Below are 15,251 nucleotides of genomic sequence, written 5' to 3' on the forward strand. Positions count from 1 at the left end.
GAAACCTCTGATGAGTGGAGATCTTGTTGACATTTTATCAAATGAAGTATTCACCTTAAGAACTTTGTATTGTTATATACTTTGCATCGTCAGTGAAATTATGTGGAATGCTGCTGTTTTTGCGCTTGAAACATCCTCTTATTGATTACTTAAAACCATTTGCACTCTTTGTAATTTGTGTACAGCAAATAGGGATATTGCTTTACAGAAGTTATAAGATCTGTCTTCAGTTCTGATGATTGCTGAATGGCTTGAAACTTCCTTTTTGTTTGGACTGTTGTCTTTGCTACTTGGTAATTGGATGTAATCTGAACTCTGAAGAATAAGTTAGATTTCATTACGTACAAATCCTGTTGTTTGCTGATAGTCTTGAATTTCATAAATGAAGACTTAAAACAGTTTGGTTTCAATTAAACACGGGGAAGTAGTGTAATGTTGATAAATTTGAAATATCAACATTCTTAGCTTTGACCGAGGGTGGTCTGACATTAGAACTGCAGCACTACAGCTTACAAGGTAGCGTTTACTTTTTGGATTGAATTGGGAATCCAGAGGAGTGAGAATCCTATGATTGGGAGTGTGGAGTGGGAGTGGGAGTAGGTTGTTTACTTACACTGGAATGGAAGCATGGAATAGAGATCAGAATCCAATTTATGTGTTTACTTTGTCTTGGATTGGGAGTAAATTGTTTTAAATTATAATTTTATTCTTATTTAAAGAATTATAATTTTTAATTACAAAACTAATAAAAAATATATTTAATGAATAATATTTATTTTATTATATTTGTAAATTTATTATAATTATTAATATTCTTAATTATGAACAATAAATTATTAATTGTAATTTTAATATAAAATGAAATGTTATTTTATTTTATTTAATATAATTATATTAAATTTATTATTATATAAAATAATAATATAATATTATTTAGTACAAAATTAATATTTTCTTAGAATAAAGTATTTATTATTATTATTAAATAAATATAGTACTATTATTTTTAAAATAAATATAATAATATTATATTTATTAATTATCTATTATTATAATAATATAATTTTAAAATAATTTTAACTTAGAATCAATGTAAATTATTATTTAGTTAAATATAATATTATTATTTAAATAAATATAATATTATTTATTTTATTTTATTAATTATAAAACATAAAATTAAAAAAAGGGTAGAAATGGGAGAGGTGGGAGTGGATTCCCATTTCCCACTCCCACCTCCCCCAATGGGAGTCCCACTCCCCACTCTAAAAATGGGTGAGACCCACGGAGTGAGACTCCTAATCCCTCCCCATTTTAAGTAAGTAAACGCTGAAGTGGGAGGAATCCACACTCCTCACTCCCATTCCAACAAGTAAACACAACACAAATTGTTTGGCAATTGTCCTTATATTATTTAGTCGTTATGATGAGCGAGGGTAATGAAGAGTGAGTGTTCTTAAAAGGCGAGTTGTATATTCACAAAGACTCTAAACTTGTGAATTGTGATGATCAATAATAAATACATTTGGTGTTGGAATCAATTTAACGTCAACAAATTCAGCAACTTTTAACTTATTGATCATACTACAAATTTTAAATGAAACAATCATCCTTCTATGTTTTGGGAAAAATAACAAGAAAGTTTGAAAGCAAGAAGAATGCAAATGTACTTAAGCGTGGCCACCATGTCCAGCCAATTTTTCTTCCCGAGCCGAGGCTGTAGCGGATACATAATAAGCAACTGTGAACAATCCATGGATAAAGCAAATAATGCCGCCTACGGAGAAGAAACGATGGTGAGCTATCCCGCATGATTTTCTTGATTTTGAATTTGCCATTGTTCCTATGATTAGCAACGAGAACCCAACCGCTAGTGTGATCCTGTTATTTAACAACAATTGATATAATAAATTTTGGGGTAAATTTTTCTTAGAAGTGATGATGAAATTATCAGAGGATGAGACCACATACCAAGCGAAGATGAGAGAAAACACAGCTAGTTGCCTGTTGGCAGAAGCTTTTGCCATATCCTCTCTAGACCAGAAGCAAACGCACCCACCAAGCAAATTAGCAATAACATGGGCAAGAGCCAGAAGCACAGCAGCAGCCAACCCTAGATTGAAAGCTTTGTGACTGGGTTCTCTGCACTCGAAAATCCATAGCCTCAAATGTTTCACCTGTTGACGGAACAACTCAGGGTTATTATTATCAAAATGCTGAAACAATAATTTCAACTTAAAATTGCTTAAACATGCCTTGTTCTGAGCTACTTCAGCTTCAATGCCAAGTATGCCAGCAGTAATGTCAAGAGCCATGATCAAGAGACAGATCAAAAACCCAATGTTTTTCGGCATTGTTGCGGTAAGCAAAGACCCTGTGGAGGCTATTCTGAAGGGGGAAATGGCAGGAGAAATCTTATAGCTAGGGAAATTTTTTGTTTCCCTCTTGGTTAGATAAGCTTTACGAGTTATTGTTGAAGAGGAGAATACGAATAAAGTAGGAACAGGTATGAAAATTAATAACAAATGTGTGAGAGATTAGCTGTGAGTTACAGAGTAAAAGCTTCTTTTGTCTTCATATTTTTCTTTATTCCTCTTCTTTTTTCCCCGTAACTCTTCTTTTCAAATTCTGATTCCTTACATGGGTGACAAGGAAAGTAGAGTATCACCAAGAGGTTGAGTAATATACGGTGTAAAATTGATGAATTGTTCAATGCTTAAGGCGATCATAGCTGTGTTCCCAGCTTCCAATGGTTTATGGAGGCTTCAATGATACATGAAATCTTTGCTTTCTGTTACCCTTGGTTATAATCTACATCTACATATATTATAATATGAAGTTTACTGGAAGTAAGATTTATCATATGTTTGTAGTGCAATTAAAAAATCTATCGAGGCGAATTCGGAAATCTAATCCTAGAAATATTTGAAAAGATATTTTCTGAGTTTATGACCTCAACTTTTGTTGAGAGAACAAGCCCATCATTAAGCCAAGCTTCAATAGCATCTTACGATTTTGTTTATTTTTTAATAAAGTTAGTAGAAGTTTGGGTGGGAGTTACTTTAATGTTACATAATGAAAGAATAAAACAGTTCTGGTTTCACATGTAACCTGTAAGCAATCTTTTTCAGGAAGCAGAAATATGCTAATTTGCTAAGATAGATCATTTCCGTACAGAAATACTGAAATAGAATCCGTCCAGCCGTTTCGTTCATTACATTTTGGGCCCCGCCTTTGATTGGACGGTACGGTCCAATTTCGGAAAGGCTTGGCCCAAATTGTATTTTGAGCACAAAATTTTGGGCCCATCGAACAAAGCGGTGATTGAATTAAAACACAAACGGAAAATAGAGATGACGCGGGGACACGGGAAAATACAGGAAATAGAAAAACATTTTATTTTCTAGAAGGAGCTCAAGACATCTCCAGAAAACTAGCCATTTCTTGATTAAAAAAAAAAAAAAAAAAAAAGTAAGATAAAATCGAAGAGAAAGATTGAGCAAAAGAGAAACAGAAAGGAAATCAAACGGGATCAATGTCTGGGTATTATTACGGATGGAAGAGCTTCGACGAGGACGAGGACAGGGCAGAGAAACCTCGGAGGTTCGGTGTCACCGAGATGAGAAGTCCTCATTATACTCTCAGCAGCAGCCATAACGTCCTCGAGGTTTTTCTCTTTCTTTATTTTTTATGAACTGAACCTTCTTTTTATAATTTGTTATTAAGTTGATAAGGTACTAACTTACATGGCATAATATGATGATAAGAAGAGTGGAAACTCTTTTTTTTTTCACTCTTTCAATCATATCGCAGCCACTTCAATTCGTACATATGACTTGCTATAGATGAGTTGCTCTCCAGATGCTATGCCTTCTGATATAAATTGATTCACCTACCTAAGATGGATGAATTTTTTAATAAGCTTATGACTCCAGCTATATGGTCCTTATTTGTTGTTAAAAGACATGGTTTATTGTTTTGCTTTGAGGTACTGATGTCCTTGGTTAATGGAGCACGATTGATGTGTAACTCTGGGAGGTGATGCGGTTGGAGCGGTTCTACCGGTTCTTCTGACTGTTATTATGCTTTTCAGGACATTTTTGAGTCTATGGGGCAGTTTGTCGACGGATTGAAGTTCTCTGGGGGTTCCCACAGCCTGATGCCAAAACCCTTTATCGAAGAAGTTGTTAAAAGGGCACACCAACATGATGTATATGTAAGTACAGGTGACTGGGCTGAACATTTGATTCGTAATGGTCCATCAGCTTTCAAAGAATATGTTGAGGTAAGTTGTGCTACAACAAACAACTATTGAGTCTCTTAATATTATTGCATAACTGATTTGGATATCCCCCCTGTGATATCTTTTTTTTTTTTTTAAAGGATTGTAAGCAGGTGGGATTTGACACAATCGAGCTAAATGTTGGATCACTAGAGATTCCTGAAGAAACTCTTCTCAGATACGTCCGCTTGGTTAAGAGTGCTGGTCTGAAAGCCAAGCCTAAATTTGCAGTAATGTTTAATAAGTCAGACATTCCCTCAGACCGTGATAGAGCATTTGGGGCTTATGTTGCTCGAGCACCTCGGTCGACTGGTATGACCATGGACTTTCGTTGATGATCTGCTATTACAACATGAAACTTAGTATTTTTTTTTTTTTATTTGTCTGCTTTTCTAGAGGTTGCCTGTTAACAATGCGGATATATATTTCTTATGATAAACATTGGCTGCAGATAAACTCTTTCTGGCATCTAATCCAGAAATCGAGGTTGGTGTAGGTATCAACAAATCGAGGTTGGTTGAAAGCATGTTTAGTTTCTACTTGTGGGTAGCAGAGGTATCCATGCTATCAAGGGTAGTGAAGGGTCAAATTTAAACCCATAAACACCATAAGATTAGCTCAGAAAACTGCTACATTGCACCTTCCTTGAAATATATACTTTATTGAATGAATGCAAATATGGGACCTTTTAGTTAATTTGTCACAAATTGTTACAAAACTTTATTTAGGTGAGTGTTTAAGCAATTTCTTGTTTGCAAACCTAAATGGGCCCTATTGAGTCATGTTGGCAATTATATGGGCAGAGGTTCGTTGTTGAGGTCAAGATTGTTTGTATAAGTATCTCCAACTCAAGAGACCCACACCAAAAATAAATAAATAAAACAAAAAGAAGCAAAGCTGAATGTTTTAATGAAATGCTTGGTTTGTTTGAAGCCCTATCACTTTTCTTATCTTAAATTGCCTAAGTTGTGCTGAACTTTGGAATATTGAATGGGAAACTAGTGGTTGTCAGATGAGATATATTGAAAGAATTACAATCTGTTTAGGAAACTGATAATGACAAGATTGTAAACAATCTTTCTAATGATGCATCACTTCTGTTTCTAAAGAATATGTTGAAGATGTGGATCTTTTGATCAGAAGGGCCGAAAGATGCTTAGAAGCTGGTGCAGACATGATTATGATTGATTCTGATGATGTCTGCAAACACGCTGACTCTTTGAGGGCAGACATAATTGCAAAGGTCATTGGACGTCTAGGTCTTGAGAAGACCATGTTTGAAGCAACAAATCCAAGAACTTCTGAGTGGTTCATCAGGCGCTATGGTCCGAAGGTATAACATTTATTGAGTGTTTCATTCCATTACTTAACTGGAGTCTTAGATGTGAATGACATACTTCTGACTGGTGGGGATCGGATTTGCAGGTAAATCTATTTGTGGATCACTCTCAAGTGATGGATCTAGAATGCCTCCGTGGCCGTAACTTGGGTAAAAGTCACAGATCTGTTTTGAGTTCGTCATATTTCCTGCTCTGAGTGGCTACCAATTGTTGGGCCAAATCTGTGCCTTGGTGCAGCTGGTTTGTTATTGGTGTAATAATTTGTGTGTTGTGAAAATGTTGAAAATTGTGAGTGTATGAGTGTGAACGTGGCCAATAAATGCCTCAAAGCTTTTTAATGTGACATAAGATGGTTAATGTAAAACCTGGCGTCAGAGGTGTAAATTGCGTGGTGTTAATCCCAACTGAAATGGTGCTTTGGAGAATGATTAAGGCATTATAAAAACTCAAACTGGGAATTTGGATAATCTATGAAGCTACCGTTCTATAATTTCTTTCACCTTTCCCGTTGTTTTGACTTTTTGAGGACAAGGAACTACAAAATAAAATAAATCTATCAAAAACTGGGTTGGTGAAGTTTGAGTTGCGACACCAACCGAACCAGAGCTGCATGCTACACAATCTCAAAGCGAGTGATGCGTCTTTCGCAGGTTGTCTTGCCGCCCGCCTGATTTTATTTAGGGAACAGAGCAGATCCAATTCTTAAAATTCATTGCATTTATCACCGATTTAAAATGACGAATTAAAAAAACCTGGGGTATTTTTTTACGTATATACACCGATTTAATGGCCATGCAATAAATTACGTATAACAAATACAAATTGAAAAAAAAACCTGGGGTTTGAGTCGTTGGTGGCGCACGAGTTCACGTGCGTACCTTCTTCCTCTGGGCACAATTTGAAATGACGAAAGTCTTTGTTAACTTTGAGCTCTATAAAATGCACTTTACCTCTAAAATATTGTAACAGCGCACACGGTCAGATTACAGTTAATAACAGTGCAGTATCATCATCAGTCATGGCGACCCAATCCACCCAAAAGAAGACGGCATGTGTTGTGGGTGGCACAGGATTTTTAGCTTCTTTGCTGATCAAGCTCTTGCTTCATAACGGCTATGCTGTTCATGCTACTGTCAGGGACCCAGGTTTGGTTCTACACACACACACACACACACACACATCTTCTTCTTCTTCTTCATTGCTAATTTGGATTTGGCCTCCATGACCAAAATTCATATTTTTCTTACCTATAAACTGTTTCCCTGTAAATCTGTAGTAGTTAAAGCTTGAGTACAATGTTTTTTTTTTGGGTGATCATTTCATGCTGAAATGTCGAAAGTTACGATTGTCTGATTGTCTCAATAATATGAAAATTCATGAAGCATGAATGAGTGCGAGGGTATGATAAGTATCTAATTTCATACGGAAAAGCTCAATGCGACATGTGGGCCTAATTTTAAATGGACATTGGACAAGCGATTAAGTGGGCATATGCGAAAGTGCTCCTTTCTGTTTTCAGGCCCAATTTTTGTCGGTTAATGTAGTGTTGTGACTATGCTCCGCTCTTGGCTCACAAGTGTAGAATTATTATTAACCCTCTTAACAACTTCTAAAACTCCCTTTTCTCAATTAACCTCAATTAAAGTATTAAAAATATATTTATATGATTTTTATAACAATCCATTTTTTCCTCAAAATAACCTTAATTAGTTTTTTTTTTTTTTTAACTTTAGTAATGCCGCCATGGCGGTGAAATTCTTAAAGCTGGTTCTTCTTAGCACCAAACCTTTTTTTTAAGTTTAAATAACCAGAGCCCACGATCAACTAATTATAAAGTTTATTGACCCTCTTTTTTTTTTTAGGAAAATTATTATTACACCACTTATGTTTTGGCTTATGTTCATTCAACCACCACAAAATTTTAATATGTTCTCTGCACCATCTTTCTTTTTAAATTTGTATAAATTAGCCACTTTTGCACTAACACCATTAAATACTTTAAACGAATGACAATTTTATCCCTAAATGAATTAAAAGACTATTTATTTTATAAGAACTTTAAAAATATATTTTTAATTATAAAAATACCTCTAAATTTAATAAAAAATAAATCCCAAAATTAAAATTTTTATTTTTTAATAAAAAAAATATAATCATAAAAATAATTGCAAATTTTTTGATATAATAAAAATCCCCTAAATTATTAAAATTTTGGGAATTATTTTTTTATAAATAAATTCAGTTATTTTTTATTAAAAATTTAGAAAATCTAAATTTAATAAAAATCAGCTGAGCACCTCTTTTTGGGATTTATTTTTATTAAAATTATGGGTATTTTTATAATTATAATTTTGTTCAAAGCATAAAATGGTCTTTTAAATTATTTAGGGGTAAAATTATTATTTCATTTAAATTATCTAACGGTGTAAGTGCAAAAGTGGCTAATTGATACAAATTAAAAAAAGAAAGGTGATTTAAAGATCATGTTAGAATTTTGTAATGGTTGGATGAACATAAGACAAAATAGAGATAGTGTAATGATAATTTTCTTTTTTTTCAAGTCTTGGTGACAAATCATTTGATTCATCTCCATGTCTTACTTAAGTTTTATTAGTGTCGACTTTACTACAACTACAGAGAAATTGTGAATTCAGAACTTCAGATTTATTATGACCGGAGGATCTGAAAATCTCTAAGTCTTATTAATTTCTCCGTACGCTAAATATACTTTGATTCAAATTTTGCAAATACACAAGTGAAAAGAGTTTTCATTTAAATCATACTATAAGCAAGTTTTACTAAAATGGAAATGTGTTTTTAAGTAATATCTCTTATGGGTAAAAGTGTAAATACATGACAATATCAAATAACCCTCGTGTTGTTAATTTAATAAATAATTTCATTAAAATATAATACGGATTCGAATATCCAATTTTTTGGAGTCATTCGTATTCAGATTCAAATTCAAATTCAAATTCAAATCTATATGGATTTTAAGTTTTAGTATTTAGATTCACCCTTTTTAATGAGCGGATCTAGATTTTCTAGAATTCGGGCAGGACCCAGATTTTTTTTTTTTTAATTTGGCCATCCCTGGCAATTTCATGAAACAATATGGCATGGAACAATGTACTATAGTCTAATGAGTTTGTATTATCCAGAGAACCAGAAAAAGATCTCTCCCCTTATAGCACTTCAAGAATTGGGCGAACTGAAAATATTTAGAGCAGATCTAACTGATGAAGCGAGCTTTGATGCCCCTATATCTCGTTCTGACATTGTCTTCCATGTTGCAACGCCAGTCAATTTTTCATCTGATGATCCAGAGGTACAATGTATTTGGTGTATATGTGTTTCTAGTTTTATGTGCATCAAAATGAAGCTGCTTGATTTTCAGTTGCAAGTATTTCTTTTTTCCATTTTCTTTTTCTCTACAGACTGACATGATTAAGCCAGCAATCCAAGGAGTAGTGAATGTGCTGAAAGCCTGTACAAAAACAAAAACTGTTAAAAGGGTTATATTGACATCGTCAGCTGCTGCTGTATCAATTAATGCGCAAAATGTAACAGGTTTGGTCATGGACGAGAAAAACTGGACCGATGTTGAGTTTTTGAGTTCTGAGAAGCCACCAACTTGGGTACTTAGGAAAATTCATTTCAGTATCGTTGGATATGCTCTGTGAGTTTTAACTAGTGTACATGGTCCAAAATGAACTAATCTGAGCGTGCAGGGGTACGCTGCATCCAAGACCTTAGCTGAAAGGGCTGCTTGCAAGTTTGCTCAAGAAAATAACATTGATCTCATTACCGTCATCCCTAGTCTCATGAGCGGTCCTTCTCTAACACCTGATATTCCCAGCAGCGTAGCCCTTGCCGCGACTTTGATTACAGGTACTGAACCAGACCTCAAAATGCATGCAATTGTAAAAATTGGTGTGTTGATGGTATATCACCACTTTTGCAGGAAATGACTTCCTCTTAAACGGTCTGAAAGGCATGCAAATGCTCTCAGGTTCAATCTCCATTTCACATGTGGAGGATGTTTGCCGTGCCCATATATTTTTGGCGGAGAAAGAATCTGCTTCTGGCCGCTACATCTGCTGTGCTGTCAATACCAGTGTTCCTGAACTTGCAAAGTTCCTCAACAAACGATTCCCCGAGTACAAAGTTCCAACGGAGTAAGCCTCCAGCCTCAAAAATATGCTTCTAATATATAATGTTAAACGTATCAAATTGTTTACACGTTTCAGATGATGCGTTGCCGTCTAAGTCCTCTGCTCGTAATTGCAGTTTTGGAGATTTCCCCTCCGAGGCCAAGTTAATCCTTTCCTCAGAGAAGCTCATCAGTGAGGGTTTCTGCTTCAAGTATGGGATTGAAGACATTTATGACCAAACTGTGGAGTACTTGAAGACTAAGGGGATGCTCAAGTGAAAGTCTTGTCTATTTATTTTTGCCCAAGTATGGAGAAAAATAAGTATTATTTTATCTATTGAGGGACCGCTTGACCCGAAGCCTAGTTGAAACAGCTCGCTCGCATGTAATAGAATGAAATTTCTGATTTGTTTCGGCTATGATATCACGGCACTAATAAAAACCCAGGCCCAAACATGCTGTCTGGAGCACTTGGGTCTAGCAGGACATTTTATCTGGGCCTGCAAGGTCCAGATTTAACGTTTTGTTTTTTATTATTTATTATTTATTATTATTATTATTATTATTATTATTATTATTATTAGTAAATGAGTAGAACTATTATAGCATCTTTTTTCTTTATTAAAATAAGAGGATTATTGATATTTACAATTAGATAATACTTGAGACTATTTTAATTAAATCTATGAAGTATAGCCTAGATAATAATTCTTGGGACTATTCCACATTAAATTTATGATGCACAACATAAATTTTTGACTTTGAATAACTAATATTTAAGAGATATCTACTTTATTTATATCTTGTAAAGGGAAAAACTGCTCCACCATATTAAAAATAATTGAGGGAAGAAATACCCACCACTTGGGCAAAGCCGAGTGGCTTATAGCATCCCTTTTAAAATCCTTACGACCCCCAAAAGAACAAAACTCAATTGAACCCGAGGATAGTGGACAATGATCTAGCTTTCAAGAACCCATCATCATGAAAATTGAGGGCCGATATTTCAACTTTAGTATAGAGAAGATGTTAAAGTGAAATTAGGGGAAAAAAAAGGGTGGGGCTATTTGAACCCACTAAACTACTCAATAAACCCACTTTTAAAAATAATTTTTTATGACTAAAATACTCTTAAATTAAATTACAATTATGGACATTAGAATTTAATATAAAAAAAAAAAACAGAAGTTTTATTATTTGAACCCATCTTTATATTCAACGTAGTTTTATTGAATCCTAATCATATTTTTATTAAACCTTAATCAATCAAGTAATGTGATTCTTCTGTCAAGCAATATATTTTTGTTAAATGGGCACATGTGATTTGATTCAGAGTAACAAAGTTGGTTGTTATTGATTTGATGGATATTGATTTTATGGAGGAACAAAATAATATTGACAATAATTTGAACCATGAACATGTATGAAATAGCCAAATATTAATCCACATGATAGCAAGTATTAATTATAGAAGTATAACATCTAATAGAATTCATTTTATCATTTCAGTTTTTTAGTCCAAAATAATTCCATAAACTGAATTGGAACATGCCAAAGAGCAAAGTTGGATGCATATGCGATGCTAACTTTAATGTACCCTACTTCATCATGAATGTATTCAAAAATCATTAAAAGCAATAACCTCATTTCCTTTCCTTTTGCTTCTTTTTTGATTTTTTTCAGAAGAATCTTGTTGACTTATATTCAACCGATTTTTACAAAAGAATTTAATGGGTTTATAAATGAATTTAATGGGTTTAATGAGTAAAATTACTATTATTATAAAAATTGGGTTTAGTAAGGGTATATTAGGTATTTAAATGGGTTTATTGAGTAAAATTTAAAATTTTAAAATTTGAGGGTGGTTTTTTTTTTTTAGTAAATAGGTATATTAAGCACTTTGGTGGGTTCAAATAGTCTCACAAAAAAAAAATCAAAACAAAATGTTAGAAAAAAAAAAAACATTGGCAAGCCAAGAGAAAATATCAAATACCATTAACAAAACCCTTGGAAGAGTCTATTAATTGCAAACAACTACATTGTATAGGGAATTTAAATTAGAATGAAATATTAAAGACAAGTCTTAGTATTAATATGAGATAAAAGATTATTTACTCTTTGGCTGAATGATGAATTGCTTGAGTCTCCTTATGGGAACTCAACTTTATTCTCTCAAGTTAGAATTGGATAGACGTCAGCATCTGCCCTTCTCTGTCTCAATATATATGTTAGGGATGACAAATTGGTCCATCCAAATTGGATATCTATATATCCAAATCAATTAGATTGGATAATATCCATACAAAATCTTTTTGGATATAGATATGGATATCTTAAAAATTATTCAATTAGATATTAGATGGATATGGATATTTAATGGATATCCAAAATTCAATTCATTTATCCAATTTTAAGTTAAAAAAATTTATATTGGAAGACTAAAATGAAAAAAATAAAAACAAATGTCATAGATTATTGATTTAACAAACCCTCATATTATCACCAGCCGCTCGTCGCTCGTCGGACGCTCGTCATTCGTCGCTCATTACTCGCCGTTCATCTCTTCTCTTCTCTTTTCTCTCTATCACTGAGGAAAAGGAACAAGCGGAGGCAAACCTGGAACTCAAATCTCTCTCTTTTGACATCTGTATATGTAACTCAAATCTCTAAAACAGACATAATATTGAATAAAATTTATTTATATATTTATAAACATGTATATATAATATCTTTTATGTGTGTATATAATAACTGATAACTAAAATATTTTTTTTTGTTATTTTTTAAGTTGTTATATCAATATAATTGACAATAATAATTTTAATAATTTTATTTCCTAATTAAATAAGTATAGCTTTGATTTTTTTATAATATACGTAAGACATATATAAAATTGCATTAAGTATACAATTGATTCTCAAAATGAGACTTTAAAAAGCTAATCCTCTCATATTTTTCAAAATCTTCTATAGGATAAGTGATTTTATTAAAAGTGATTTTGAAAATTTTATCAAATACCAAAATTAACTTTTATTTCTTTAAAATCATTTTTGAGTATCTATAAAACAATCTCGGACAAACTTTTCATGTCTTATTCGCCCTTTCTCACTCTTTGCAAATGAGATGCGTAACTTAATTTTACCATATTAGGTTAGTACGTTTGACTAACGTACTTGGTTAAAAGGTAAATTGAATTTATCTAAATAAGTAAACTTAACGAAAGTTAATGCACGTGACACGACTCAAAAGTGTATTACTCTCAAGTATAAGAGTGTCTAGTTATAATATAACCCAGTGAGACCGGGGTTGAACCACATGGAGTTTTAAATCTAGTAAAACTAAGAAAATTAATTGTGGGAAAAAGAAATTATTTGAAATCAATTTAAAAATAAGCTAAGGTTTAGGATCCACTCTCTGTATTCAAACTATAATTTTAATACTCTCTCATTTATATTTTGCCTCACTTTTACCAATTAATTATTATATCATTTAATTTTATGTGTGTGGATAAATATAGAATAAAGTACCTAATGTGCCACACTATATTAATGTGTCGACATTATGTCAAAATACTATAAAATCTAATGAAATTTATAAATTAACATGATATAAAAATAATTAGAAAAGAATTAAATAAACTTAAAAACTCATTTGAGAAAATAATAATAATTAATAGTTTGAAACATTGAGCTTCACCCTAGCTTAATAAAATTAGTTACTCATATTGAAAGAAAACACAACACTCTTTTTATTTGATAAACTTTTTAAAATATATTATAAAGAAAATTGATACAAACAGAAACAAGAAAAGAAAAAAAAGATAGAATTTCTTCAGTCTCGGCTTCAGCTCTCCAAAATAGCTCCCTCGTCCCCCGACTTTTATAGGCAACAATTGCCTCCTCTTCATTCTTTTTATTCTTATTTAATTTATTATTATATTATTATTTTATTTTTTATAAATTAAATGAATGTTGAGAAGTGTGATGGCCAGGTGGCGTGATGGCCTCCTGACCATCACAGGCAACCAAAACATGGTTGCCTTTTGCTTTTTTGTCATTTTATTCTTTTTTGTTTTTATTATTTTATTATTACATCTCCTCAATTTTGTTCTAGTAGTTCTTCTTTGTTCCCGTTTTTAATTCCAATTCCATCTTTATTCCTGAAAAATATTTACAAGATAAAATTTAACAAATTACAAATTAATTTAACATAAAATATATTTGGGGAGTATTAAAATAATTTAGAAATAATGAACGCATTAATCGACACAATAAGTGAAAAACTAATAATTTTATCCTATTAAATGTACACTTTTTAGTGTCAATCCGCACGCCTGAGAGAATGTTAATGACAGAGTTAATAGTAACCATATTATTATTTTATATCGCTATTTATTTACAAGAAATAGTTAATTACTCCACCGGATACATGAATATCAAAACTTGTCTAATTTACTAAAACAATTGATGGATACCATCTAAATAGCTTTTCATTATCAACGTGTATTAGATTAAGTTACGAGTTCACGTAGAATAATATTATTTGTACTAGAAATAGTATAAAATTTAGTACAAAATATTAAAAAAATTATTTTGTAACGAATTTCTCTTTTATCTTGTAGTGTTTATATATATATATATATAAGGGTCCTTCTATCTTACATGCATGTAAGATACATTCCTCTCACATGAATAGTGTGTGGGTCCCACACATGCACTATTCATGTGAGGGGGATGTATCTTACATGCATGTAAGATAGGGTTTGCCTATATATAAATGTGCTGTTTTTCTTCACACACACACACATCAGTACATCACTGTTAGTTGACATATCATTGCACGCATAAGTTCAAAATGAAATGCCACGTTGCTATGTGAACTGTGAAGGAAAATCTACGTACTCTCAAAGTATGTAGCAGACGCGGAGCATGATGTGATGGTACGAGGACGGAGATACACCGTGATGATCAAACAGATTCTTCCTAAATCCTAATCTGCACGCTAGCGATTAATTAATTTCAATTGATTTCAATTTTGGATCATTTACCTGATTCATTCAAAGGGACCTTACAAACGTACGTGTGAATGCATGCATTCAGTGGATTGGACCGATGTGTTGCCTTCATCTGATTGAACCAGCCACCAGACCACATGGGCTGCTTCCCTATGTGCAGATAAAACGTGTTTCATGCTTCTAGCTCCGGCATAATTAATTTTAATGATCGTTGAAAAATCCGAGGCCAAGCTCAAGATTGACGTGGTAGTCAATATCGCCATTTATTAGGGATGGCAATTTCCGGGTCCGGGTCCGGGTCCGGGTTTAGCCATTCCGGATCCGGACCCAGACACCAAATTCTCATTACCGGACCCGCATTGAATCCGGTTTTTTTTCCATCCGGGTCCGGTCCGGGTTCAACCCGGAAAATCCGGGTTTCCGAATTCCGGGTTTTGAACCCGGATTGCTTTCCTTAAGTTG

The 15,251-nt window shown here is 33.0% G+C and overlaps 3 protein-coding genes across 4 annotated transcripts; 2 read left to right on the forward strand and 1 right to left on the reverse strand.

Moving 5' to 3' along the window:
• Positions 1–1,389: 1,389 nt before the first annotated feature.
• On the reverse strand, positions 1,390–2,908 carry LOC102619757 (protein DESIGUAL 2). 2 transcript variants are annotated; one of them, XM_006467889.4, is made up of 3 exons: positions 2,256–2,791; positions 1,972–2,177; positions 1,397–1,881 (listed from the first exon to the last, which is right to left on the reverse strand). In XM_006467889.4, exons 1-3 carry the CDS (start codon positions 2,352–2,354, stop codon positions 1,671–1,673), a joined length of 516 nt encoding a protein of 171 aa, XP_006467952.1. In that variant the 5' UTR covers positions 2,355–2,791; the 3' UTR covers positions 1,397–1,670. The 2 variants fall into 2 exon arrangements, with proteins under 2 accessions (XP_024950508.1, XP_006467952.1); XM_025094740.2 differs by having other exon boundaries at positions 1,390–1,881; positions 1,972–2,908.
• Positions 2,909–3,349: 441 nt separating this feature from the next.
• On the forward strand, positions 3,350–6,089 carry LOC102619258 (hypothetical protein). Its single transcript, XM_006467887.4, has 5 exons — positions 3,350–3,667; positions 4,094–4,285; positions 4,384–4,594; positions 5,392–5,615; positions 5,708–6,089. Exons 1-5 carry the CDS (start codon positions 3,536–3,538, stop codon positions 5,816–5,818), a joined length of 870 nt encoding a protein of 289 aa, XP_006467950.2. The 5' UTR covers positions 3,350–3,535; the 3' UTR covers positions 5,819–6,089.
• Positions 6,090–6,227: 138 nt separating this feature from the next.
• On the forward strand, positions 6,228–10,251 carry LOC102618954 (anthocyanidin reductase ((2S)-flavan-3-ol-forming)). The gene is made up of 6 exons (XM_006467886.3): positions 6,228–6,767; positions 8,784–8,950; positions 9,060–9,260; positions 9,354–9,513; positions 9,587–9,800; positions 9,913–10,251. Exons 1-6 carry the CDS (start codon positions 6,641–6,643, stop codon positions 10,052–10,054), a joined length of 1,011 nt encoding a protein of 336 aa, XP_006467949.2. The 5' UTR covers positions 6,228–6,640; the 3' UTR covers positions 10,055–10,251.
• Positions 10,252–15,251: the final 5,000 nt, after the last annotated feature.

This window comes from Citrus sinensis, chromosome 2 (genome assembly GCF_022201045.2).
Source record: "Citrus sinensis cultivar Valencia sweet orange chromosome 2, DVS_A1.0, whole genome shotgun sequence".
NCBI classification, from domain to species: domain Eukaryota; kingdom Viridiplantae; phylum Streptophyta; class Magnoliopsida; order Sapindales; family Rutaceae; genus Citrus; species Citrus sinensis.

Bases quoted from the DNA above. Each gene is read 5' to 3' on its own strand.
- LOC102619757 (XM_025094740.2), bottom strand. From the start codon at position 2,354: ATGCCGAAAAACATTGGGTTTTTGATCTGTCTCTTGATCATGGCTCTT. The intron at 1,882-1,971 runs GTATGTGGTCTC...GTTAAATAACAG, and splicing joins TTTTCTCTCATCTTCGCTTG to GATCACACTAGCGGTTGGGT.
- LOC102619258 (XM_006467887.4), top strand. From the start codon at position 3,536: ATGTCTGGGTATTATTACGGATGGAAGAGCTTCGACGAGGACGAGGAC. The intron at 4,286-4,383 runs GTAAGTTGTGCT...TTTTTTTTAAAG, and splicing joins CTTTCAAAGAATATGTTGAG to GATTGTAAGCAGGTGGGATT. The intron at 4,595-5,391 runs GTATGACCATGG...CTGTTTCTAAAG, and splicing joins TCGAGCACCTCGGTCGACTG to AATATGTTGAAGATGTGGAT.
- LOC102618954 (XM_006467886.3), top strand. From the start codon at position 6,641: ATGGCGACCCAATCCACCCAAAAGAAGACGGCATGTGTTGTGGGTGGC. The intron at 6,768-8,783 runs GTTTGGTTCTAC...TGTATTATCCAG, and splicing joins TGCTACTGTCAGGGACCCAG to AGAACCAGAAAAAGATCTCT. The intron at 8,951-9,059 runs GTACAATGTATT...TTTTCTCTACAG, and splicing joins TTTCATCTGATGATCCAGAG to ACTGACATGATTAAGCCAGC.